Source organism: Apteryx mantelli, chromosome 8, assembly GCF_036417845.1.
Source record: "Apteryx mantelli isolate bAptMan1 chromosome 8, bAptMan1.hap1, whole genome shotgun sequence".
NCBI classification, from domain to species: Eukaryota; Metazoa; Chordata; class Aves; order Apterygiformes; family Apterygidae; genus Apteryx; species Apteryx mantelli.
Genome location: NC_089985.1, coordinates 13,566,877 through 13,591,087, shown reverse-complemented (window position 1 = coordinate 13,591,087; position 24,211 = coordinate 13,566,877). Strand labels below are relative to the sequence as shown.

The following is a 24,211-nucleotide window of genomic DNA, read 5'->3' as shown; positions in this document are numbered from 1 at the left end:
TGCAGGTCCCAGGTCACAAACTGCTGCCCTGGCCCAGCCGGAGTCCCATGCTGAGATGTCAGCAGGTACCGAGCAGGGGGCCGAGGCTCCATGGCACCATCTGCCTGGACCCAGGGCTTATTGAGGAGGGGCAGAGCTCGCCTCAGAGCATTGCTGAGGCTGTGACATTCACATGCGATGCTCCCCACAGGCGTTGTGTTGTTTTTATCCTGCTGCTGCATTGCCTGACCCCTCCAACTCCTGAAGCCCTGCTCCACAGCCTAGATACCCCAAGCCCTCAGCATCCCTGTGAGCCTTCATCCCCTCCCAGCCGCTAATGACTGCACTGCCCAGCCCAGGCTGGCACAGCTCCATCCTCAGCTCGAAGGGGGTCCCAGCAGACTCCGGGGGGAGCCGTGGGAGGACTGGCGCAGGCCTCACTGCAGGGCACGCGCTCCCTGGCATGGGCACTGCCTCTCCCCACTGGTCCCGAGGGTCTCCGGGCTCCCAGTGCAGGGCGGCCAGGCAGGCTCGCCTCCGCAGAGGTCCGGGCTGGCTCCCAGCCGGGTCCTGGGTCCGGCCAGCACCAAGCGGGGCAGAAGCCACCAGCCCCAGGGCATGTCATTGCCATGTCCCAAAGCAAAGCTTCCCATGCTTAAACAGCTCTTGCAAAACAACTTTCTTAAACAGGTCACTTCAGGGTAAACAATAATATTTTGCTTGGATGCTGGGGGACTTCTGTGTCCTTGTTACTACCAGTTTGTTTATATAGTTTAGATTTTATACCATAGCAATGCAAACAGGTTTCCCACTTTGGAAAAAAAAAAAAAAAAAAAACAGGAGGAAAGGAGGAAAGGAGGAAAGAAAAAAAGGTGTTTTTGCATGCATTTATCCAGATCCAGTGCCTCAGCCCAGCCTTTAAAAAGAAAAAGGTGGTTGAAAACGACGCATCCCCCTGCACTGTGCCTGCACGCGCTAACTCCGCGTTTCGGAGGGACGTGAGCCCCGGGGCCCCGCAGCCCTGCTCGGCCGGGGGTGCGTGCGGCCGGGGCGCGGGGCAGGCGGGGCCGAGGCGCGGGGCAGGCGGGGCCGGGGCGCGGGGCAGGCGGGGCCGGGGCGCGGGGCAGGCGGGGCCCGCGCGCGGAGCCAGCAGATGGCAGCTCCGAGAGGCCCCGGCATCCCTTGCGCCATGCCGGCGGGGCCCAGCGCCGGTGGTGGAGGCCGCGGGGACGGCGGGCGGGCGAGCGGCCCGGGCGGGCGCGGGGCCCTCGGTGCGTGGCGGCCGAGGCGCGGGGCGGACGGGCCGCGGACGGGCCGGGCGGGCGGGGGGGCCTGGCTCACGCGGCGGGGCTGGGGGCTGGCTGCCTCCGGCCGGGGGCCGGTGCTGCTCGGGCCTCCCCGGCGCGGGGGGGCCGCGGGGCTCCCGGATGGGGTCGCTGGGATCCCGGATGGGGCCGCCCCACCGCGAGCCTTGGCCCCGGCGAGCAGCGGGGCGGCCGCTGAAACAAGCCGCGTTCCCGCACGGCTCGGACGCTGGCGGCCGCCGCCGCCGCGTCTCCGAGCCCCCCCCACGAAGGCTCTGCGGGCAGGAGCTGGACCTTGCGCTTTGCCTTTAGTATCCGAATATCCTCCCCAAATCCTCAGTGGCTAGTGAAATGCAGAGGGGTTAACTAAAAACTGATGAAAAAGGGAGGAGGGGAGGATCCCGCTTCCTCTCGCTCCCCCTATCCCGGGGGGTCTGTGCCGCGTCCCCCAGCAGAGCTGCACGGCGCCAGGTGGGAGCACCGCGCGCCTCCGACGTGACACAGGGACGGGGGGGCCCGGCCTTGCCCTCTGCCGTGGGGATTTCACCACCCACGGTGCGAACGGGCTGCCCCAGGGATAAGACCGGGCCTCCAGAGTCGCCCCCTCCCTGTGGTGGCAGGGGACCGCACTAGCCCCGGGCTGGCTCGCCCGGCGCAGGCTGCTCGAGTTGCTGCCCCACGCCAGCCTCCTCCTCCTCCTGGTTCCCATTTAGCCCTGCACAACTCAGGCAGGCTGTGAAGAGACACAGAGGCTGTGAGGAGACGTGGAGGCTGTGTGATACCTGTCCCACAGCCTGGGCCTTTCCTCTGCTCCCTTGCAATTGTGGGCAGAGCCGGGACAGAATAGGGAAGCTGCAGAGATTACAATAGAGCCCTTCCCTGCGCCTCCCAACATGGAGTAACCCCGTACCTTGCTCTTCCTAGGAGTCCAGCGCTGCAGGTTACTCACTGGAGGAGGCCCCAGCTGGAGAAGGAGCAGGACCTCACGAAGCCACTGCCTCAGGTGTTCCCAGGAGCCCTGTCTTACACCTGCAGCACTCCCAGGCACACACGGAGGCATCCGGACCAAGCGCTGACGGAAGAATGGTCTGTGCCCAGGTGGAGACGAGCCCCAGGAGGCGCTGGCAGAAAGTGCTTTATGAGCGCCAGCCTTTCCCGGATAACTACGTGGACCAGCGGTTCCTGGAGGAGCTACGGAAGAACATCCATGCCCGCCAGTACCAGTACTGGGCCGTGGTCTTTGAGTCAGGGGCAGTGGCACAGCAGCTGTGCAGTGTCTGCGTCTTCGTCGTTACCTGGTGGTACATGGACGCTGGGATGCTGAGCCCACAGAGGCTTTTTGGGGCAGGCCTGGTCTCTTCCCTACTTGGCTACATCCTGTTCAATGTCATTGACGCTGGGGTTGGGCGGCAGGAGAGCGGGCGAACGTGGTGGGCAGACCTGAAGAGCACACTAGTGTTCATTGCCTTCACCTATGGCTTTTCACCAGTGCTTAAGACACTGACAGAGTCGATCAGCACGGACACCATCTACGCCATGTCAGCCTTCATGCTCCTCGGCCACCTCATCTTCTTCGACTACGGCGCTAACGCTGCCATTGTATCCAGCACGCTGTCACTCAACATGGCCATCTTTGCCTCTGTGTGCCTGGCATCCCGCCTGCCTCGCTCCCTCCATGCCTTTGTTATGGTCACCTTCGCCATGCAGATCTTTGCCCTCTGGCCCATGCTGCAGAAGAAGCTGAAAGCCCAGACACCCCGATGCTATGTGGCAGTCACCATGCTTTTTGCACTGGCAGCACTGGTGGGGCTGATGACCATTTCCAGCGTGGGTGCCGTTCTCTTCGCCTTGCTGCTGCTCTGTATATCCTGCCTCTGCCCCTACTGTCTAATTCGTCTTCAGCTGTTCAAGGACAATATTCATGGGCCATGGGATGAGGCTGAGATCAAGGAAGATCTCTCCAGGTTCCTCATGTAGGCCTAGCTCGGAGGAAAAGAAGGAGGGAGGGAAGAAGGGACCCTCTGCTGTAAGCAATACAAAGGATGCTTTCTGAGAGACATTTCCTGAAGAGCTGGACACCTTGCCCAATAAAGCCTCTTGCACAGAAATAGTGGCACATTTGCATGTGCTACCTTCAGGAACACTAGGTCAGGTCCTGTGGCTGCAATCCTGGGTACAGAGAGGACTCATAGCCAGTAGCTCACCTGGTCTGTAATATTTGGTGCTTAAACAAGCCACCACTCACCAGAGTTCCACACTTCCCCATGGCCTCTGTTCTTGCAGCTGCTGCTGGCGAAGTCATGATGACAGACAGAAGTTTTGAATCAGAATTTGCTACCTTGGAAAAGGCCAACTGAGCACACAGATTATGTGATTCCAAGATCTGACCCGGTTGTTTTTGGCTAATAAAAGATCTTGAACCCATCACAGTGGCCAGTCTGTGTAACAGCTCTGGAGCACAGGGAAGCAGGGGTGGTGTCTGGACTGGCAGACTAGACAGATCCATAGTTGTATTTTGTCCCACTAAATAATAGCAGGTTCCACACACTCACAAACATATTTAAAGTTGGTGAAAGCTGAGGTACCCCTGAGATACACCCCTGGCAATAGGAAGATGCTAGCCAGGTGGTACTCAGCAAGCTGGGAACACACACCCCAACTTCAGTGTGAAACATGAGTGAGGCAACTTGGTTTTACAGTGGGTCTAGTTGAGCAACCAGAAGGACCTCTGGGTCCCTTATCTGGGGAGTGGTGGTGGCTTGTGCTGATGGAGGGCTGGGTATATTCCCTGAGCAGAAATATGACTCAGAAGAGCTGCAAATCTAGTGCAGCCCCGATAAGGCTGGGCTGGTTGTGGGAGGCCTCCTCCGTTTCCCTGGGGGGGTTGCACTGGTTCTTGTCCCCAACTACTGGCTCTTGGGAGGCAAAACAAGGGGACCTGGGAGAGCGAGCCAGCCACCTTGTATGCAGCATGAGTAACTCAACCGACTGCCGTGATACTGAGAGTGCTCCTGGAGCTTACGTGCCCCACAGCTTGCCTGGCTGCGTGCACAAAGATCCTCAGCCCCTGAGACCACAGTGCAAATGGATGCGGCAGCCCAATGCAGGCAGCTTCTGCCCTACAGCACAGGAATGGTGACACACAAGTATTGTGTATGTGCTAGAAGCTGTCCAACATCTGGAGAAGAATCCAACCTTCTCACATCCCACCCTTGCCCCCTTCCTGTCCCCATCCCGCTGGGTCAGTTTTCACCCTCACCCTCTGCAGGAAGAGGCTATCACAGAGCACAAGAGCAGGGTCAGTGCAGGCAGCGGGGCCAATGACGCTTCCTCAAGAGAGGCCAAGGCTGGCCAGAGTCACGGAGGAGAAAAGGGAGACTGTGGGGCAAAAGGTGAGGGCTACTGCAAGCAAAGTAAAGGGGCTAAGAGAAGCAAAGCGCTGTGCAAAGAGGCATGGTCCTGCAGGACCCATGAAGGCACCTGGGGAGGAGGTGGGAAGGGTAGTGATGCAGAACGCTGCTCAGCCACACCCCAGCAGGTCACACCACTGATAGCAAAAAAGTCTCACAATGCTGCCAAATATCACACGACCCTAAATCCCTTAGGAGAAGGGTGGGTAAAAATTCGAGATGCAGTGACAGAGGCCTTCCTCCCTTCCCTAGTTCCCTTCCCAGAGGCTGTTCTGACCTCACTGAGGGGCAGGGGCCATCCCTGGGGTCTTCATCCCAAGTGATGGATGCAGAGTCAGAGGCATGGAGCAAGATCTCTCCCTCCTCCCTTTGCTGTGGTGCTACGAGGCCCCACCTCAGCACAAACCTTCCCCTTTCCTCAGACCTCCTAACGCGTGCACCCACCATCTTGGGGAGGGGGCTGGCCACACTGGACTGGGAAGTGCAGGACAGTTTCCCTGCTCTGCCAGGCTCGTGCCTGCCAATACGAATGCTGTGATGGTGGAGAGGCCCAGCATGGTCCTGTCCAGCGGTCCTGTCCAGCAGCTGTCTGTCCAGCTCCGGCACACACCACAACAGAGGGCGCTGCTGGCAAACAAGTCATGCCGCAGGACAGGCTGGGACAAGCTGAGATGTGTGCTGGGAGGACTTGCCCAACTTTTCTGTTCCTATCATTGCATCTGCGGACCATTCCCCACCACTCCTGCCCTGTTCCACACCACCTACCAGGGAGCTAGGGAGCAGAGAGCCTGAGGTAGGCTGATACCACAGCAGCTACAAGCAAGAGGGAACCCCCGGATCTGAGGTGCCCATGGCCGCCGCTCTGGTGGCCCTTAGAGCCACCCCTGGGGCTTTGGCACCCACTGCCGCCTCGGGGTCCCGAGAGCCACTCTCAGGGCTTTGGCCCGTCCCCGGCGTTATCCCCAGCTGGCGAGGAGAGCTAAGTAGTCTCAGCGTCCAGCTCCATGAGTGCGGGCATCCTGGCGGCACAGTGCTGATTGAAGGAGAGTTGGCTATGCTCCCTCTGCCCAAGGTGAGGGGACGGCATGGAGCCACGGGCAGCAGCACCCTGGACTGCCCTCTCTTTGTTTTGGCCACTGCTGACCCTTAGATCTGAGCTACAATAACTGCGCAAGTATTTTGCAGACGTGCCTTTGGCCACAGAGGCCTCTTCCCCTCCTCGCCCTGTGCGTTCATGTTGTTTTCCAGCACGATGTCTAGATGCCAGCTTGCAGTGACTACAGGCTCTGTGTGGCATTGGGATGCTGGGGATAAAGGCAGTTCCAAAAAGGACAGCAGTAGCACTGACTCCCCCATCCTCCCTTGGCTTTAGCCAAAAGCACCCACCGAAGGCAAATAGCTAAGCAGAGCTTGGACTCAGGAAAAGAAGTGCCACAGGCTTCCTGGGCCCACTGGAGACTTTCCCAGTGCGATACAGGAGGTACTACAAGAGCACAGGGGACACCCACAGCCCCTTGCACATGCTCACACACCTCCTGCATGTGTGATCACACTGCCACGTGTGACCACGACAGCCCCAGTGTTACATACCACATCACAGGAACACTTGGGACATATGGCTCACCTGGGTCTTTGTGAATCTAAAGCATCAGTTTGGGAGAGACTGTTGCCCTGGCAGAGATGAGTCTCTGATTACCTGGACCCAGGGTGTGGTGCAGAGAACAGTACTTCAAGGAGAGGAGGAAATCAAACAAGCTCAGACACTGCCAGAAAGTAGTTGCACTCCAAGTAACAGCACTAGCATTCACTTAGGGCTTCCAAGAAGCACATCTGGACTCCACACTACTGGGAGAAACCTTCCCCAAGAAAACCAGCCCTCTGCCCCTGAGTCACACACAAGATTTCGTAATGTCAGCCCATGTTTCACTAACAAGTGCTCTCCTATTACTCATCACTTGCACTGCAGTGGAGCTTGGCAGCTCTGTCCCAGAGCCGGACCATGCACCATGCAGCAGCCTGCAGAACAGAAAGATGCTCCCTTCCCAAGGAGAGAGATGGCAGGTGGAGACCCACCAGGTTATGGCTGACAGCATGACAACTAGCAGGGCCAACCTAACAGTTAGGGAGGACTTTTTGGCAGTGTCAGATAAAAAGGGGTTCAAAGAGAACACAGAAGTGCTTCTATACAAACCTTTTTCCTAACCTGAAACATTTCTGTTTTGGAAATGTACTCACCTGCTCTGGAGGAGGACAGTGACCACCTGAGCCATTAGGCAACCTCTGCTGCACTCAGTGCCCTTTCATGCTCTGCTGACAGTGGACATCTCCACACAGCTCCGAAAATCAGCGCCTTGACAGACCACAGGGACTGAGGAAACTCAGGCTGGCATCTCTCATTCCTATGGCGTTTCTCTCTAACATTAGGGAAGGAGTAAACATTGCTCCTGTCAATTTAAGGGATAAAGTCAGATCCTTCTTACTCAGGAGGCTGTAGAAGGAGATACTTACAACATCCAAACACACAGGTAACTAGTTCTCCAGTAAGATGCAGCACCTGCTTTTAGCTCTTGACTAGCTGAAGATCTGAATGATCACATCACATATTCCCTGTGAAACATGTCCATATCTAAAGCAGCAGGTAACCTTCACTTGTGTTTTCAGAATTGTTTCAGGAGCATGGTAGCACTGACTGGAGAAAGCAGCCCATGCAAAGCACTGCAATGTTTTGTGCAAAACAGCTAACTCTGGAATTTTTGGAGAGTGACATACAGTGCCATACAGTGACATACAGTGCAGGACCCAAGTGCCCAGGATCAACCACTGATGAAGGAGGAGCTGATTGCTTTTCCTCCACATTAGCCTCACTGCCAGCTTTGTACGTGCACTTGCGGATTACGCAGGCTGGCTGGGCTCCTTGCTCATCATCCCCAGCAATAAAACCCTTTGGGCAGGGAATTCTGGAGCTGGAAGGCACAGAAGGCGTGCACATAGGGGTCTGCCATCAGAGAGGAGGTTATTTCACGCACAATACATTATTTCTCTTAATTTTTCATGAGGCATCTGTGGCTTGTTAAATCCAGCACAGCTATAAAACAAAGCTTCCCTTTCATTCACAGATCAGCTAACCGATAGTATCAGGTAGAAAGGAAGAACTGGGAATCTCCAAGCTGAGGAGACAGAAACAGCTGTGGTTTATGGCCTACTTTTAGCAAACCTGTCAGAATAAACCTGTTTTGAAAACTGGTTAGAAAGATGTTAACATGGCACTCTTCAAAAGGGCTTAGTAGAAGATTAGAAGGATGAAAGATTACAAGAGCAAGGAAACCTGACACTACAGAAGTGCAAGTTTCTGCTTTTTTAACCCATCAAGTGTGAAGGGGTTTTGCAGGCAAACAGTTTGCATTGAGAACTGTTTTCTCATCTCAGCGAGCAGGCACTTGCAGCATGTTCCTTGGGTTTTCTAGGAAATGAGCAACCCACTTCAGAGTCCCTAACTGCACAAAGCACTGGAGGTGTTATGTCACTTGCCAAGTTTTAAATGTTGTTGTTGTCATGGTGACAACTACATCTCATTTTTATTTTAATTAAAGAAAACTTGTAAAAGCTTACAGCACATGCTCCAACCTCGCAGAGAGCAGCAGAGTAGCCAGATGCTCACAGTCAGGACAACATTTTTCAGTTCTCCTGAGAGAAGACTATTTCTTCGCAAGGAAATTCCCAAGAGAGTTGTTCTGCTGCCAAGGACTGGGATACCCCATCTTGCTTGGCTAAAGCCCTTCTAGCTGTGCCATCCAGAGCTGATTCACAAAGTCCATGAGTAGGGAAAGGCTTCAGTGGATTTGGTTCAAATTTAAGAAGGTAAATAACCACTTCTCTTTGTTTCTGTCAAAGAAGTAAATAAAATCTTGACTGCCTGGCCTCTGTAGTCTTAATGTCTGCCACGGGTAGAGGCCACGCTAACTGTGGCCAGGTTTACTTGAAGTTCACTGCTATGCAAACACACCTCTTCCCCAGAATTGTTATTAACTGCAGCCATAAATCTTTGGGGATATCAATTGCTGGTACATCTTAGATGTAGCACAGGCCTGACTGCATTTTGAATATGCAACATCCAGGATAATGGTGATAAAATGAAGGGTTTTGTTTGGTTGTTTTTTTTTGTTTGTTTGTTTGTTTTAGGCAACAGACCTAAACTGCCATCATGCTCAGCTTTGAGGCTTTTAAAGGGAGCATGATTAAAGCACCTGAGAGAGGGATCATCTGGGAGCACCACGAGGTGAAGGAGTGTGTTAGCTATTATAGCTACAGCACAAATACCTGGCATTAATAGAATGGCTTAAAACTAAGGGTTGCTACCTAGCTCAAAGAAACAAGTCTGTCACATTTTCTTATGGGAGGAGCTGATAGTGAAAATCCAAACAGCAGAAAGAGCCACACACTCCTCTTGGAAAGCAGATATGAAACCAGGTAGAAATAGGCACAAACTGACACGTCTCTGGGAAATAAGGGATCTATAATAACAACGACAGGCAGAGAATCAGTGTTTCTGTGTTGCTGCCCCAAGCAGTGCTACACCTCAGACCCAGAGGACTCAGGACAATGAACTGCTCAGGGACACTCACTCCTGGGAGGTGGAAGGAGATGGGTTCCCAACAGGACACCTTGAGCTTGGCAGAGCACCAGCAGGCAGGAGGAGGTGGCTGTGCCACCGTCTGCCTCGGCTACATCTGGAAGCTGGGAACCCAGTGGATCGTGTATGCAACATCCTTGTCTTTCATACCAAAATCCCCAGGCTTTGGTCAGTTCAGCAGGCAGGAGCCACATCTTCCCGGCTGCCATGCGAGTTGCAGGGTTCACGCCACCTGGCTCACCACAGGCGGTCCCTTCCCCACACATAGCCACAAGCCTCCCTGCTCTGACCAGCTCCTTCCTTTCACCACCTCTCCTTAGCCTCAGTTGTTGCCCAGAGATCCCCTGGGAAAAAGCCTTCCCGTTAGCTTGCCCATGCAGCCACCCTGCTCTGCCTAACCCGGGAGTTTTTAGGAAGATGAAGCTCAGTCCATGGTGTGGGAGCAGGAGAGGACTTTCAAGGAGGGAAGAAAGGAAGAGAGAGCCAGGTAAAGGTGAGCAGGAGATGCAAAGGCCAGGCAGAATTTCCCTGGGACTTCTCTGACCTTCTCTCCCAAGGAAACGCACTCTGCAACACTGTTGCAGTTATTTAAGGAGCCGAATAAATGTCATAAAGAATATATCTTTATGACTGAGGTCAGAATATACTCTATATGAGAAAACTTTGTCATAACTCTCCATTCAATTCAGTGACCCCTGCATAAGGGTTTCTGCAGAGGGGGAAGTGGCCTGTCTCAGCAGTGAAACTGGATGTCCTTTAAGCATTCACTATCCGAGTACATTGTTCTGGGCCTTGTCTGATGCACATGATGGGACCAAACAAAAATATTAGTCCTTCTTGGTTTATATGCAACCGAATCATTATCAACCAACTGGAAAGCGTTAAATGTTACTTTGCATTACAAAGCAGGTGCAGTTTCTTTCTCTGAAGTTGTGGTTTCCAAATCCACTGAGATACAGTACTTCAATGAGACATTTTCTTTCAACTTGAATCTAGCCCAAATTTAAGTAATTCTAAACTGGCCAGGGATAAACCTTGCTGCTCAGGGGAATCACTGACATGTGCTGCCTGGAATATCCATCTACAGAGTCTGCAGCAGGGAAAGGCAAGCGTCAGTCACCACAACAGCGACAACAGGCTGTCAGAGGCCCACGTCTCTCCCATGCAGGAGACTGGGACCTGGGAAGCAGGCAACAATGAAGCTTTAGTTTTTGAAAGCAGGATCTTTTTCTCTCTCCAGTTCACACTGTAATCACTAACCTTTTCTTTGTGCATCAGATAGCTTAGTGACATGAGAGGCTACAGCAACAATTTGAATGATCAGGAAACAAAGATTAGGGTTTTTGTCCTAACACATCCACTGAAAAGCAGCCTACGATGCATAATGCCACCAGCTGGTGTGCTGCACTGTTAGCCTTCTCCACCTATCCACAGAATATATGCCACATTTGCAGGATGGAAATAGCCCAGACAAGGTTAAAAAAAATTCTCCAAAGTCATAACATGCACTGATGCCAAAGAGTCACCCAGGTTTCCAGTCATGAAGTCCCTTACACTAACAACCAATACCTTTTTCTTTCTTTTTAGGAGATTTTAGGAATAACTACCAGAAATCCATGAAGTTCATAGCCCTACCTTAAACATTAGCTTTTACTAAATACTTCAGAAGAAGGCAAGGATTTTGCTGAAAGATTTAACACCACAGAGTGTCCTAAAAAGAAGCTTGTGCCTTACAGCCTAATGCATGGGTGTTGGCTGGCAGATGGAAGGACCAGCAGCAGCTCCTGGTTGGGGTGCAGTACATAAGGCCACAGAACTAAAATATCAGGCACCTTTTACTCACTGTTGCTTCCTCTCTTGGTACCATGCCATAGCCCAGAGGGAATGCAGTGGAAGTTTCCCCCAGTGCAGAACAGACTTTTGAGCAACCTGGAGAAAAGCACTTTGTGAAATTCAGCCTGCTCGCATTCACTCTTACCTGAGAGGTGAAGCATGGCCAGAACCACCTGCCTCTTGAAGAGCCCCCTGGGTACAAACTCCATCGCTTGTCAGGAACAGTCCTGAAATAAGCAATTTCTGAATTCTACTGAGCTCTTTTGCCTCAATATTGAGATACTGCGAGCAGCAGTGTGTTCCGCAGACAAAAGATGTGGCAAAGTTAGCCAGTCTGAGCTCCCCTTCCCATTCCCTACTCTGGAGGCAATAGTGTTCACAAATATGCTGTTAGGACCCTCCATTCCTCCCTTTTCCCAGGTGTTGGGAAGCACACTGCCCATCACTGCAATCTCCTTAGCACAGGGATTCCTGGCTTAGCACGTGCAGTTCAAAGGTCCAGTAAGAATGATTACTTGTTTATCTCCCTCTCCTAAAAGTTGCTGTACTTCTGTTTTTTTTTCCTTCTTCCTGCTAATCCCTTTGTTATTTTTCCTGTTGTGCGCTATCAAACAACAAAGTCTGAGTGAGAAGAAACAAAAATTGGCATGAGTCTACAGCTCTCTGGGCTTGCATCCCCTTATCATTTGAGTAAACACAGTGTGTGGCATTTACCAGCACATCCAGGTGAGTCAGCAGCTCCCTGGATATATGAGGTCTCAGCAGGGACCTAAATCAGGTGGAACTGGAGGAACTGCCCGAACTTAGCAGAGGTGTGTCAGACCTGGCTTGAAACTTAGCACAGCCTGTGCATTGTCAGGTCTCTTCTACACACTATACTAATTTCACCTACTCTCCTGCCCCCATCCCCAGAGCAGCACTGCTGCACGTCCCTCTCCCTGTAAGCTTCCTCCTACAAAGAAACATATGGTTCCTGCCTCTCAAAAAACAAGCTGGCATCCTGACATTACATTGTGCCTCCAGTTCATGCCTGCACAAATTCCCCCCAATTTATCTGCATGGTTTGTGAGATACCTCTTCATTGTTTTAATATGAGAAAAAAGTAAATGAGAACATTGATTAGATTAGATTGATTAACTCCTTTAGGCTTACTCCTTTATATACTTCTCCAGCACCCAAAACAAACACATTTTCTGATCATTAAATGCCAGAATTTATCTTTCACTTGGATGCCACAGGGACAGACATATTTGGAATTCCAGAGGTAGCTACTTACAGTTATTTGAGCTCAGATGCTCCAGCAAGGTTGGCTCACAAAGAATTCAGGAGTTCAGCTAGAGAAATGGTCACAGCAGCTGCTATTTCTTTATAATCATGCAGATTCATCAGTGGAGAGACTGCTACAATCTTCTCCTTGGACCTTCCGCTCAGCACACAGTCTGGTGTCACCGCTGGTTTATTAGACATCTCTTCAGAGACTCTCTTTCAGTCTCTGTTGTTAAAGTCATTGTCTATTCTTCCTCCTGCTACCACTAAGCCAAAGCCACTTCTCCTGAGCAATCCTAGAGGTTAATGAATTCAGAAGCTGTGGTAGAATCCCAGCAGCATGTCCCTCCCTCCCCATCAGATGGCCAGAGTCTCAACAGGACCCAGGCAATTGCTTTCATGGGGTGTTAATGGCTCCACGTAAGAAAGAGTGGGTAGAGCCTTTAATGGAAAAGCATTTTATTTTATTTATCACCAAGCTTATCATTGACATCTGAAAATAAAATTTTTATTTACAAATAGTCTAGTGCAAATTAAAGGTAATTTTGGCCAAAAAGACAACAGATTGTATATAACACAAAAGAAATGAAATGCGTGTGTTAGGACGATCTTCCTGGAACAGCTGGAGGAGGTCGCCTAGGAAAAAAACAAAAAATAACCCAAAATTCATGGGGAGGGGGGAGAACAGAATTAAAACAAAAGGTTAAGATACAACAAAATGGCTCATATACAAAATTATAAAATGGGTTAAGAGAAAAAAGGCACAGAACATGCACAGTAAGGAAAAGAGCAAGAACAAGATTAGAATCAGCTGGCTATCAGCACAGCCTCTGCTTTCATCCTCACCGCTTCCCATCTGACATGCTGGCGCCAGAGAACTAGGACAATCACATCACGAGTGCCGAGGTCGTTGGTCAGAAGCTTTCTAATTTTCTTGCAGCAAATAATATCCTCCAGAAGAGCTTTTCCCCAGCCAGCCTTAAAATCTGGATCACGGTTTGTTTCAAACATTGTTCTTGAAGTAGACCTTTTAAGTGAGATTCTGATGGATTCGAGGAACGATCAAACAAGATGATCTATGTGTTGGATTGCAGTATTTGGAGGGGACATTGCTAAGCAAGGCTAAAAGCTTGGGTGATGGCAGTGCAATGAATCTACTGCCAAAATTAGCAGGAAAGACCCTTGGCAGTCAATGGCTTAGTGCAGCGGTCAGAGAAGAGCGGCCACTCATCCTAGTATCCAGCAGACAGCACTGACATATTAGCTGGCCAATACACAGGGAAACAACTCACACAGGGATATTTAATGTACTCCAGCCAGACAGGACATGTGTGTGACACTCCTGTCTACTGAAAGTGAGTGCAGAGACTGCCTCAGGCATATCCATCAAAGGCTATTCAAAAAAAATGCTCCTAAGTGTTAAAGCAAACTTGCTGCATATACAATGGGATATTGCTGCTTTGCTCATCCCACGTTTTGCTCCCCCCATTTTCCCAATACCTAAGGACTAGCATAGTGACTGTTGTGCTCAGTGAGGAAATGCCCCCTTGGGTAGGAAGCTGTTGTGCGTTTGCTGCTTGCTGTGCCGTAACAGACCAAACCCACTCTTCCAAGCACTGATTCCAGTTACTTGGCTCTTACTAATCTGAAGGAGGAAATGAATAACAGAGACATTTTGAGGCATCTGCATGTTCATACACAATCACTTTAGGGAGAAATCCCTTCTAGACAGAATGCACACACATGCACAACTTCACTCCAACTCCTGCTCTTGAGGACTCAGCCTGGCCCTCTGCTCAGCTCTGACTCTCCCCCAAAACACGTTTTCCCTAGTAGTGAAACAAATATCAGATATTGCCTGAAAAACACTTACCCATTTCCCAGCAAAACATCTCTGCAGCACTCCAAGCCCCTAACAGGGTAGCAAGCTGAATACTTTCCATGGGTCACTTCCCTCCCATCTCCCCACACACTTAAGTGACATCTCCAGTGATATGAACTGCAACATGCGTGTGTCTCTGATGAATCCTTACTGCAGTCCAAACAGAGAAGTGGAGTGCAGCATACTGAGATTATGGTGAAGACCACTCATGCGCATCCAGAAAGTAAAAATAAAAGCCCATCAAGAGTTACAGTTTATTTCAGGTTCAGAAATGCAGCATAACATTTTTACAGCAGGTGTATGCAATGCTCAGTAATGACCATGGTTTCAGGAACCGACTTGCTGTGCTCAAAGGCCAACACCAGGAACCATTTACAGACAATGAAGCCAACGGCAGATGTTTTGGCTCATATGAAGTAGGGCATTAACATACAGAGCAAAATTCAGAAAGAAATTAAGCATTAGCTTCTTACAAAAAGAAGACATTGTTTACACCATTCTGGAAAAGTAAAGAAATAGGAAGTGAAACAAACGGTCAGCAAGACGGAACAAATCATATATCAAGCAAGAGTGAAGGACTGTCTGGACGGGAGGAGCCATCGGTATCAGCTCGCCTGCAGACAAAGCAAGAGGAAAGACAGGCAGAGTAGCATTCATTTACACAAGGGAGCTGTTCTGTTAGAGCCCGGGGGAGGAGGTTCAATGCCAAAAGCAGGAGACAGCGTGCTTTAAGCACACCAAGACATGAGGTGCCTCCCCAGTGTCACATGTGCAAAATAGGTCTGCTTTGAATTCAGGAGGTTTAGACTATTTTAAGACAGAAAGACAGAGCTAGCCAGTAATCTCAATATGCTGTATACATATTGTCTAGTGTAGTTGTCTGCAATATAGAGTATAATATTTTCTATGCTATACATTAACACAAAATGCCATAACATATAATGTATCTCTTCTAATATAATAAATATCTTCTTTTATGAGGCTTACTCAAAAAGTGCAATAAGATCAGCAACAAAATAAACACACATTAACTATTTACATAAACCTTTTCATTGAACATACAATCTTTTTAATCCTAACACAAGATCCCTTGAGATTAAAGACTGAGAGCTATTTATGGCACAAGTGAGCTCTTCAGCTGTTGGTCATCCATGATGGGATGAGGTGGAACATGTTCTTTATGTAGAGATCCAGGCTCAGCCTAAATGCAATAACAGATGAGCACCCTCCTGAAACTTAGCTACATATATCATCCAGCTAATTACCAAGCTCACGTAAACTCAAGCAACAGAAGTTTTTTAACAGGAGTCTCCACTACTCCCTGTCAATCTTCTGAGCTTCCCCAGAAGGAATCAGACAACGGGAGAGGAAGCCATGCTCCTTAGATACAGGAACTCAGGCTTAGCTCACCCTGCGTACAGGTGTCCACCGAGGGGAAAGTGGCCTGTTCTAGCCAGCCAGTCCCTCCAGCAGATCCACGGGGATGTACTGGTGAGCTTGTCCTGCTGTCTTTCAGGCCTGGAGCGAGCTGTTGCCAAGGCTGCTCCTCCAAGAACAAGGAATGGGGAGAGACACAACTCACCAGATTCTGGAGTGAGCAAGAGAGACAAACTTGTTCCAGGCACTGTACAGCACGAGGAAAGGGACCATGGTTAGAGGGTGAGAATTTAGTCAACTAGAAGTAGCAATTTTTTGGGGAAGCACTTAGAATTGTTGTTTCTTGGAAAAATGCTATGCAATTTATTCTGAAAAGTGTATATGCAAGAAGTTAGAGATAAAAATCATCCAACTCTGGATCTGTGCTCAAGGTTAATTAACCCGTACACCCAGAAGTGTTGCATTTCAGAAGTAGGGCCAGATTTAGGTGTGATCTGAATGGAGATGCAGAAGAAGGAAAGGCTGTGCAGCTGCACGCTGTGTCCCACGACCTCAAAAATGAGTGCAGAACCAGATGGTGCTAACATTAGGGCTACAGACCCCTCATCCCTCTTCCTCTTTCTGGTAAATCTACACTTGAGAGTTTCATTTATAATTCAAGATTACCATGGAGAAATACAATTTCTTGTGAGGCAGAGTTAAGGGTAACACTGAATTGTGATAACTGTGTATTTCCTTAGACTTGACAGAAACCATGAGTAACATAAATTAAGGAGTCTCAAGTATGGAAGATTTAATTAAACATTTTTAGACCAAGAGTTATGCCATCTAACTGAGGCTCTTAACTTACCATCATTACCACCCCGGTGTCCCATGCAGTCACACCAGCCTGAATCACCTTCTGGAGGCACTGTCTCTTCCCACTGAGCAAAGGAGACCTTGGACAACTACGGCTGTACTCAAGCATTCAGGATTGGGTGGGGTGAAGCCAGACCTTGGCCTTATAACATTACTGAATATTAAGATTTGGGGTTAAAATGACGACTTTCAGTGGCTGAGGTGGAAGAGGTGCTAAGCATGGCTTTCTAACAGAAAACAGCTGCCAGCCCAGGAACAGAGAGTTCTGATAATCTATATACAGGTTTGTTGGCTAGGCAACAATATGGACTACTATAGCTGCTTATAAAAACACATCTAATAGATTCATTATACGTTACAGAAGAGAGCACTGCACAGCAGAAAACAGAAGAAAAATCATCAAAATATGTTTTCACTTTTCTGTAGTAAAAAAACAATGTAAGTGCAGTTGGGTTTGCACCCTTTTTTCCCTTGTAAGCTGATTTTGTGCACTTGGTCTTGAAGATTTGGTCCTGTTCTCTAGACAAACACTGGCCATTTCAGTCGTTTGCCAAGATGCCATTGTACTGACAAATTCCATCTTCACTGCACTTCAAATGCTGACCTCTAGGCTCCCCAGGTGTGCGTCACAGGTATGAGGTTGACAGGAAATTAAAGTTAAGCTAACATACAAATCATGGTGCTTTTCCAAGCTCATCTCTCTCATGTAAGCAGAAACATGATTTGCTTCAGTGGTGAACATAACTGTTATTTAATCAGCAGCCTGGGACTAATTAACAGGGAAAATTTCCATTGGTTGTGGCTCTTTGACTGGATTCTTCCTAACCATGGAGATACAACATACTGTAGCCCTACATGCAGTCTCCATAAATAAATTTATTAGATTGGTTATACAAGTGGCCTTTGAAACCACCAAAGGCTTTGCCTAGGGATCTGTAACTGTAATTGTAATAACAACAATTAATATTTTCTGAAGACACAAGGCCAAATTAATCTCTAGTGTAATTCTATTGACTTAAGTTTTAAGCCACAAGGATGACACCAGCCCTAAGTTTTTAAAATTAAGTGATACAGTTAAGATAAATTTTTTTTTACAATGTACTAATATACAGTTTGTAAAACAACAGGCAGAGAAGACCTCTGAAAGTGAACATCTGCTAAAATAATACATTGCCAGGATGCACAGCTGAGTGCTTCTCAGTACCTACTTGGATAAAGGGACTGCCAATCTGAGGCATGGGGGACTTCAAGAGATGCAAACAGAAAATCTTTATATAGTGGAACTTCATTGACGGGCTTGAGCCAGTATCTTGAATCCAAACTGGATCCTTGGAAAGCTCAGATCCAAACCTAGGCCATAGCTCTGTCGACGGGCTCACACAGTGGGCAGAGGAATAGTAGCCCATTACAGCTGTGCATCCGTATATATGTATTCTTGCGTTTCACATAATGACTAAATGCAGTACTCAGCTCTCTGGATCCTGCCAGGCAGTATATTTATACATATCACCTGCACTCACACACATGTAGTGCTTCCAATGAGTTCAGTGGGAGTACTAACATGAGTAAGTGCTACTAGAGGACAAAGCAAGCTGGCACATGCTGGCCTGTCATGTACCAGCCCTTCAAACTGTTTTTCTCACATCCTTGCTGCAGGGTGTGGCAGCTCCACACTGAGACTTCCAAGTTATCTGCTGGGACTTCTGAATTTCCATTTCCACAGAGCACTACCCAGGCCAAGCCAGGGTACTGCAGCCTGGTCCTTGCTGATCAGCAAGACAACTTTGGATGTCAGTCACCAATGTGGAAAGAAGGATGTTGTAAAACACTGATTGTACCATATGTAGCCTTCTTGTTTAATGACATTCTTTATAAACTAGGCTTCTGATGAGGAGAACTATAGGAAAAGCAGCCATCCAGCAGACTTGCAAGAGAGACAAGGAAGTGTTGGGCCAACAAAGAGCTTGTATAAAAAACAACATTGCTTTTCTCAGCCCAGTTTAGCCATTAAAGAAGAAAATGGGCATAACCCTCTAATTCCAAATGACAGAAAACCTTTCTTTAAATGATATGCCTTACAAATCTGAAAGCTACATATAAAAGCAAAATGCCATTCAGATAAAAGAAAAAAAGTAGACTCAGACAACACGTGCACACATGCGCACACACACAAAGTCAATCCCTCATTTGACTGTATAGGATTGTAAGCACAGCTGTCTGGGTGAGTATGTATGTCAGTAGGTTAGCTAACATCAGCTACAGCACAAGGAAAAGTCAAGGCAGCACAGACCTTCCCAAAACATTTAAGACCTCATAAGCAATGCAGAATGGACAGAGAGTATATCAGTAAAATTGGTTACTTGCCTATAGATGTCCATACATGCCACTATACATTGGTTATTGCAACAGTTAAAGCAATTTGCTTCCACATATTTGGTTAACAATGAATGGCATGCCAGAAACTTCATTTAGTCTAACAGGGACGAATCTAACGGACGAATTACAGTGGGCCGAGTAGGTGAAGGGGGTGGTCTTCGACTGGAGAGAAAGAAAGAAGAAACATTAAGCGGAAACACTGAGAATGGATCTTTTGCTATAACTATGTGAACATGCACATGCACCTAAACATTATATTCTTATGCTCATTTACACTGAAGCATGCCAGTCCTAAGCATCTACAATAAGGAAGAAGGCAAAAGGCTTCTGCAAACTGTGCCTTATTCTCGCACATCAGACAGCTCTTCTCTCTGGTCAAGTCTGTGTATTCTCTGAACACAATTACCTTCTGTGCCATGTAAATGATCAGTGGATGATCATTATTCCTGTCTTCTTCAGGGTCACTCCCAGCCTGAACAGCCACAGAGTGGACTTACAGGCACTTTTTCAGAGTGGCCAGTGGGAATCTGGGAGACAGCCTGGAGCAACTTCAGGTGCCTTTTGCAGAAGCAGAAAACCTGCAACTTCTTGCAACAGTTGGTCCAACGGGACCCATGCCACATAAACTGTGCTTGAATACCAAATATCAAGCTTTTTATCAATGGCCCCTTTTAAAAATGCCAGCTGTGGCGATGGATTCTGGATTCATTCACTTGCCACTAATGTGTTCATCTATCAACTTCAGTAACTGCTAAGAGAAACCCAGATTCCTTGGGAGGGCTCAGGGGACCTTATCCCCCTATTTCAAATGGCTGATTCAGCCTAGGCTCCTGTGCACTGCAAAACCCTGCATTTCAATTTGGGCTGCACCCAATAAGAGACCACAGAACAAGAATTAGACAGGAGCCGCATAACCCCTGAATGTGTTCCACCTGCAGCCCAAGCTGAGCAGGGGTAGTACACAACTCCCCTCCCTTCCTTGGCCAAAGGATGACACATCAACTCCATTAGATTTGTAGATGGATTCTCTCTGCTAACTGCTTGTCTGCCTTCTACATTTTTGCGTGTATTTAGAGTGCATCTAAGTGGACCACTTCAGTGCTGTGCAGAGATAATCCAGTCAGCGTAGTTATGAAGACTACTTTGTAAATACTCTGTTCCACCTGGGCTAACACAGCCCACTGCTGAGCAAAGCCTGCACAGAGCCTGGGGTGAATGTACCCCTCCTGCCCTCAGTGCTCGCCCTAGCTCAGACGGTTCTGCCTAGCACCACTTTGTACTGTTTAAAGATATATCTAAGTGACTGCTCTTCACAGCCAGTCTGCTCCCTCAGCTAGCTCTTTAGCACTCTGCAGCAGGGTTTTGTTGATGCAATTTATTCCAATCTGTCTCTTACACAATGTTTTTGCTCCTCTTTAACAGGAAGTATCTGTGCTCTCTTCATTCCTTAATCCAGTCCAGATCACCACAATGGTATAGCGGTTCTACAACAGCATAAACTCATGGTCTGAACTCAAGGTGGGGAGCCAAGAACTCTTCAGTTCTAATCCAGCTTTTACAGACTTCATTAATGACCAAGACAAATCATACAGCCCTCTCTCTGTCCTCCACCTATGACAGTAGAGACAGTTCCTATCTCAGAAGGTAACAAAGAAAATGTGTCTCATTCTGTCAAAACTATATGGAAGATGAACAGAATGCAAGAATGTGCTAATCTTCTGTGAACCAGAACATAATATATGAGACAAATTTACACTTGACAAAAAAAAAAAAAAAGCTTGTTTGGCTCCAAGTGTATCTTGTACAGCAATATTCTCCTTTGGTGAAGAAATGAGAATTTTAATCCCTACTATGCAACAAATACAAAACATGCCAACTGAAGCGTTCATGTAAACCATTATATGGAAAAATTATAATTTTTTCATGGTGTATTTTTCTTACAGAAGAATGTTACTGTGTTAACTATTGTTTCTTTTGCAGCTCCAGTGTAGGTCTTCTGGACCCATTTCCAAAATTTGTAGTTTCATAAAGAACCACTTCTAAGGCTCTGCATTTCTGCTGGGTTACATTAAATTATTCCTTTATTGAAATGCCTCACATTGCATTGTTTAGTGCTTACTGAAAACATCATATCATGTGTATACAATTTACAAACAAGGGAAAACGCATACAGCTGTCTTCATATCAAATTTAAAAGATACAAGCCCAGCCTTGTATTTTAATACCAGGTTGAATGTAGCACACTGACTTCCAATAACGTAATTTAGTCAAATTGCCATTTAAGACTAGCTGGATCAGAAACTAGAGAGCACAGTGGGAGAACATCCTGGATTTAATCAGTCAAACCAAACCTGAACCAAAAATGGATCTGAGCCATTTTCTCCTTGAACCAGAACCGTTACTACACCTGAACTATTATTCTGAAGTTTTCATTAAGCTCAATCTAGAACTGAACCAGAAAAAAAACCCAACAAGCTCTCGTTCCCGCTTCAGACTAACAATTCGAGAAGAAGCTGATACTCCCAAGGGGCCCTCTCTGGCACGGAGCCGCTGCCGCCGCGAGGGTCAGTGGCGCAGCGGCCACTGCAGCCTCTCTCCGCGCTCCCTTCCTGGGCCTCTCTCCTCAGCCTGCCCCAGGCAGAACTGCCGGAGCCTCACGGCTCCCTGCAGCACTGCCGACACTGCCACGCTGCCCCCGGGCAGCCCTGCTCAGCGAGGGGCTCCTCAGCCCACGCTCTCCCCCAGCGATTCACTGCGGGTACCTCCCAGGAGGAGATGCATGCATGTTTCTGGGCCCCTGGGCAATGCAAATATTTGTGCACACCTTCCATATGGGCCTGGGTATGGACATATGTGAGGAAGAGGGCAGACTTCTCATTAACTTCAGTTCCACTCCTGCTCCTCAGCGATGCTGCTCATTCCCAGGGCAGTGTGGTCGCATGGGGCTGCCTTTCAGCTCTGTAACCCCCCACACTACAGTCATGGGAGCGGGTCCTGCATCCTGGAAATCGGAGGTACCTTCCAGAGGAGTGGTAGATAGGCCCTATTGCCACTCTGGTTGAAATGCCATGGTGATGTGACCCTCCAAATTTTTAACTGTTCTCTTTTTCTCAGGGTGAACAAGTCCAAATTGATTCAGGCTTACTCTGCTGTTAACACACTGCTATGCGAGTGCGAACTAGAAAACAAGATGCCAGTCACACGGCAGTCTGAAGCAAAGCTTGCACTACTTTGACTCCCAGATTTAAATCCTGCAGTTGGTCCCGTGCAATGCATTTGGTCACCTCACCAGCCATTCAAACACAACACACACAGAGACCGGCCTCATCCTACCTGCAGCCAGGCTTGTCCTTCACAGTCTTGGGGTACCTCTACAGCTTCTTTCTTGTGATCACACAGCATCTCAGCGATCCAGCAACCAGAGGCACTTAGCACACGTGGCCACGATGTGGGAGAGGGGCTGTGGTGTTGTGTTACAGGGCGAAGTGCAACTCAGAGAGGACCCTGCATAGTCTGCCTCCCGTTAAATGGCCAGAAGCCCTGGATATGCCCCCGGTGGACAATGGTGATGTCTCACATTTTGGAATGAAGGCACATGAGAGATGTGCAAAAGCACCTCTAGGCTCTCCCCTAACAGTCTCGTGGGAAGTCCCTAGTTGCACATGCCAGTAAATACAGCAAGAGAGGCTGTGCTCCCGGATCCTAGGCTGGGGCGCAGTCGAGACGGCCAGCTAGGGTCAGAAACCTTGGCTTCGTTAGCCCCAGGCACACAGAAGCAATTTGCCCAAGCTGAAGATCAAGTCAAGGTGAGAGAAAGGACAAGCCCAGAAGTTGCCTGTCACTAGCTTTCCCCATGAAGGTGAACAGTCATTCTGTGACCAGTTTTACACTGGGAGTGCAATTCAGTCCTTCCCCCGCCCTGAGATCTCAGCTGCAAAGTCAGGAGGAGAGGTCAACCCCACATGCTTCTTGCCTATTCCCCCCACTTTGTGTGTGCAGCAGTGACTGAAAGAGCTCCAGCAGCACCAAGGGACAGGGAGGGCCTGGGCATCCAAACCGTCGCCCGGGGATAACTGGGCCAGCAAACCAGCACTGGGCTGCTCCTTGTAAATACAGCACGTGGAAACCACGGTCCCACCTTCCTTTTTTGCTCTGAGCTCTTCTGAAAAATGAAAGTCTGAGGAAGCCTAGCGTGATTCCAGCACGATTGCGCTCCGAGTGTGAAGGGCAAGCAAAGGTTACGTAAACGCGCTTGCCAGACCCTCTAAATTGCAGTAATCCGGAGAGCAAGAGCAGCAGGGGGAGCTCCAATCCGCTTCTGGACACAGCGCAAAGGAAAATCGGAGAAAAACAACCTCCCCCAGATCTGTGCTCTGCACTAGCTGCCGTGTCAGTGAGTAAATATGTGACTAAGCCCAACTAAATGTTTAGTCTGAGGCCAAAGATGATACTGGTAGAGACAACATGGACCACATTTCTCTGCTTTATCAGCCTGTGATTCCCTCCGCCTGGGAGGGGACTCGCTGCATTAGCTGTTCCCAGGCTACAAAAGGCTGGTCCAGATTCATAGAAAGCTCCTTCTTATAAAAATGCCATTTCTGTGGTAATTCCAATTTGGTTATTGTCTCAAACATTTTAACCGTGTTGCCAAGTTTGGGGGCCGAGTCCCACAGCCTGGCCCCTTTAAGGGTCTGCTGAGTCCATTTTTTTTTAAAGGGAAACAGTGTTTGCAAAAGTTAGTGCTAAAGGGGCAGGGGATCATAGGTCCCCAGGGTTGAGTAAACGAGTCTGCAGAAAGAATCAGTTCTTCTAACTAGCACACATTAAGCAGACATAAAGAATTTACCAATGAAAACTGTGGACTAAGTATGTATTTAATAACTCCCTGATGTTGCTGCAGAGACTCCTCCTTTGAAGAGCTCAGTGGGGTTTTGAACGAAGGATAACTCTCACCCCCACCAAAAAACTTTAAAAAGGAAAAGTTTTATATTTATTTTTAACCTAAACAGCACACCCTAATTTTTCAGTTTTAAGAGAACTCCTAAAAACTTTAGGTAGGCAAATGCAGAGCAAAAGAAACTAAATAAAGCAAGTCTAGACTTAAAATTCTATCGGAAACATATGGGAGCTCTTCAAGCTTTTGCTTTTTGAGAAGTGCTATCACTCCACACACAGAGTCCACAAAATATGCTTTCAGTAAAGCACAGCTGTAATTACCATGGGAGGCCCAGCTTTAAGAAGATGGCTTCTCTTTTCAAAGTGCAGCTAACATACTTCTAAATAAAAGGCTTTCATT

The 24,211-nt window shown here is 48.5% G+C and overlaps 2 protein-coding genes across 6 annotated transcripts in view; one reads left to right on the top strand and one right to left on the bottom strand.

The window, feature by feature from the left end:
• Positions 1–1,152: 1,152 nt before the first annotated feature.
• PIGC (phosphatidylinositol glycan anchor biosynthesis class C) lies at positions 1,153–3,707 on the top strand. 2 transcript variants are annotated; one of them, XM_067300433.1, is made up of 2 exons: positions 1,153–1,250; positions 2,208–3,707. In XM_067300433.1, exon 2 carries the CDS (start codon positions 2,367–2,369, stop codon positions 3,258–3,260), a length of 894 nt encoding a protein of 297 aa, XP_067156534.1. In that variant the 5' UTR covers positions 1,153–1,250; positions 2,208–2,366; the 3' UTR covers positions 3,261–3,707. The 2 variants fall into 2 exon arrangements, with proteins under 2 accessions (XP_067156534.1, XP_067156535.1); XM_067300434.1 differs by lacking the exon at positions 1,153–1,250 and adding an exon at positions 1,451–1,754.
• A 9,172-nt stretch (positions 3,708–12,879) lies between these two features.
• Positions 12,880–24,211, bottom strand: part of DNM3 (dynamin 3) — a 194,806-nt gene continuing 183,474 nt past the window's right edge. For 2 of the 4 annotated variants that reach the window (XM_067300693.1, XM_067300696.1), the window contains one exon: positions 18,888–19,077. In XM_067300693.1, coding sequence (XP_067156794.1) covers positions 19,008–19,077 — 70 coding nt within the window. In that variant the 3' untranslated portion in view covers positions 18,888–19,007. Of the gene's footprint in view, positions 13,059–14,544; positions 14,919–18,887; positions 19,078–24,211 lie in introns of those variants that run through there. The other 2 variants (XM_067300695.1, XM_067300694.1) reach the window with 2 other exon arrangements.

Coding starts and splice junctions, on each gene's coding strand:
- PIGC (XM_067300433.1), top strand. CDS start 2,367: ATGGTCTGTGCCCAGGTGGAGACGAGCCCCAGGAGGCGCTGGCAGAAA.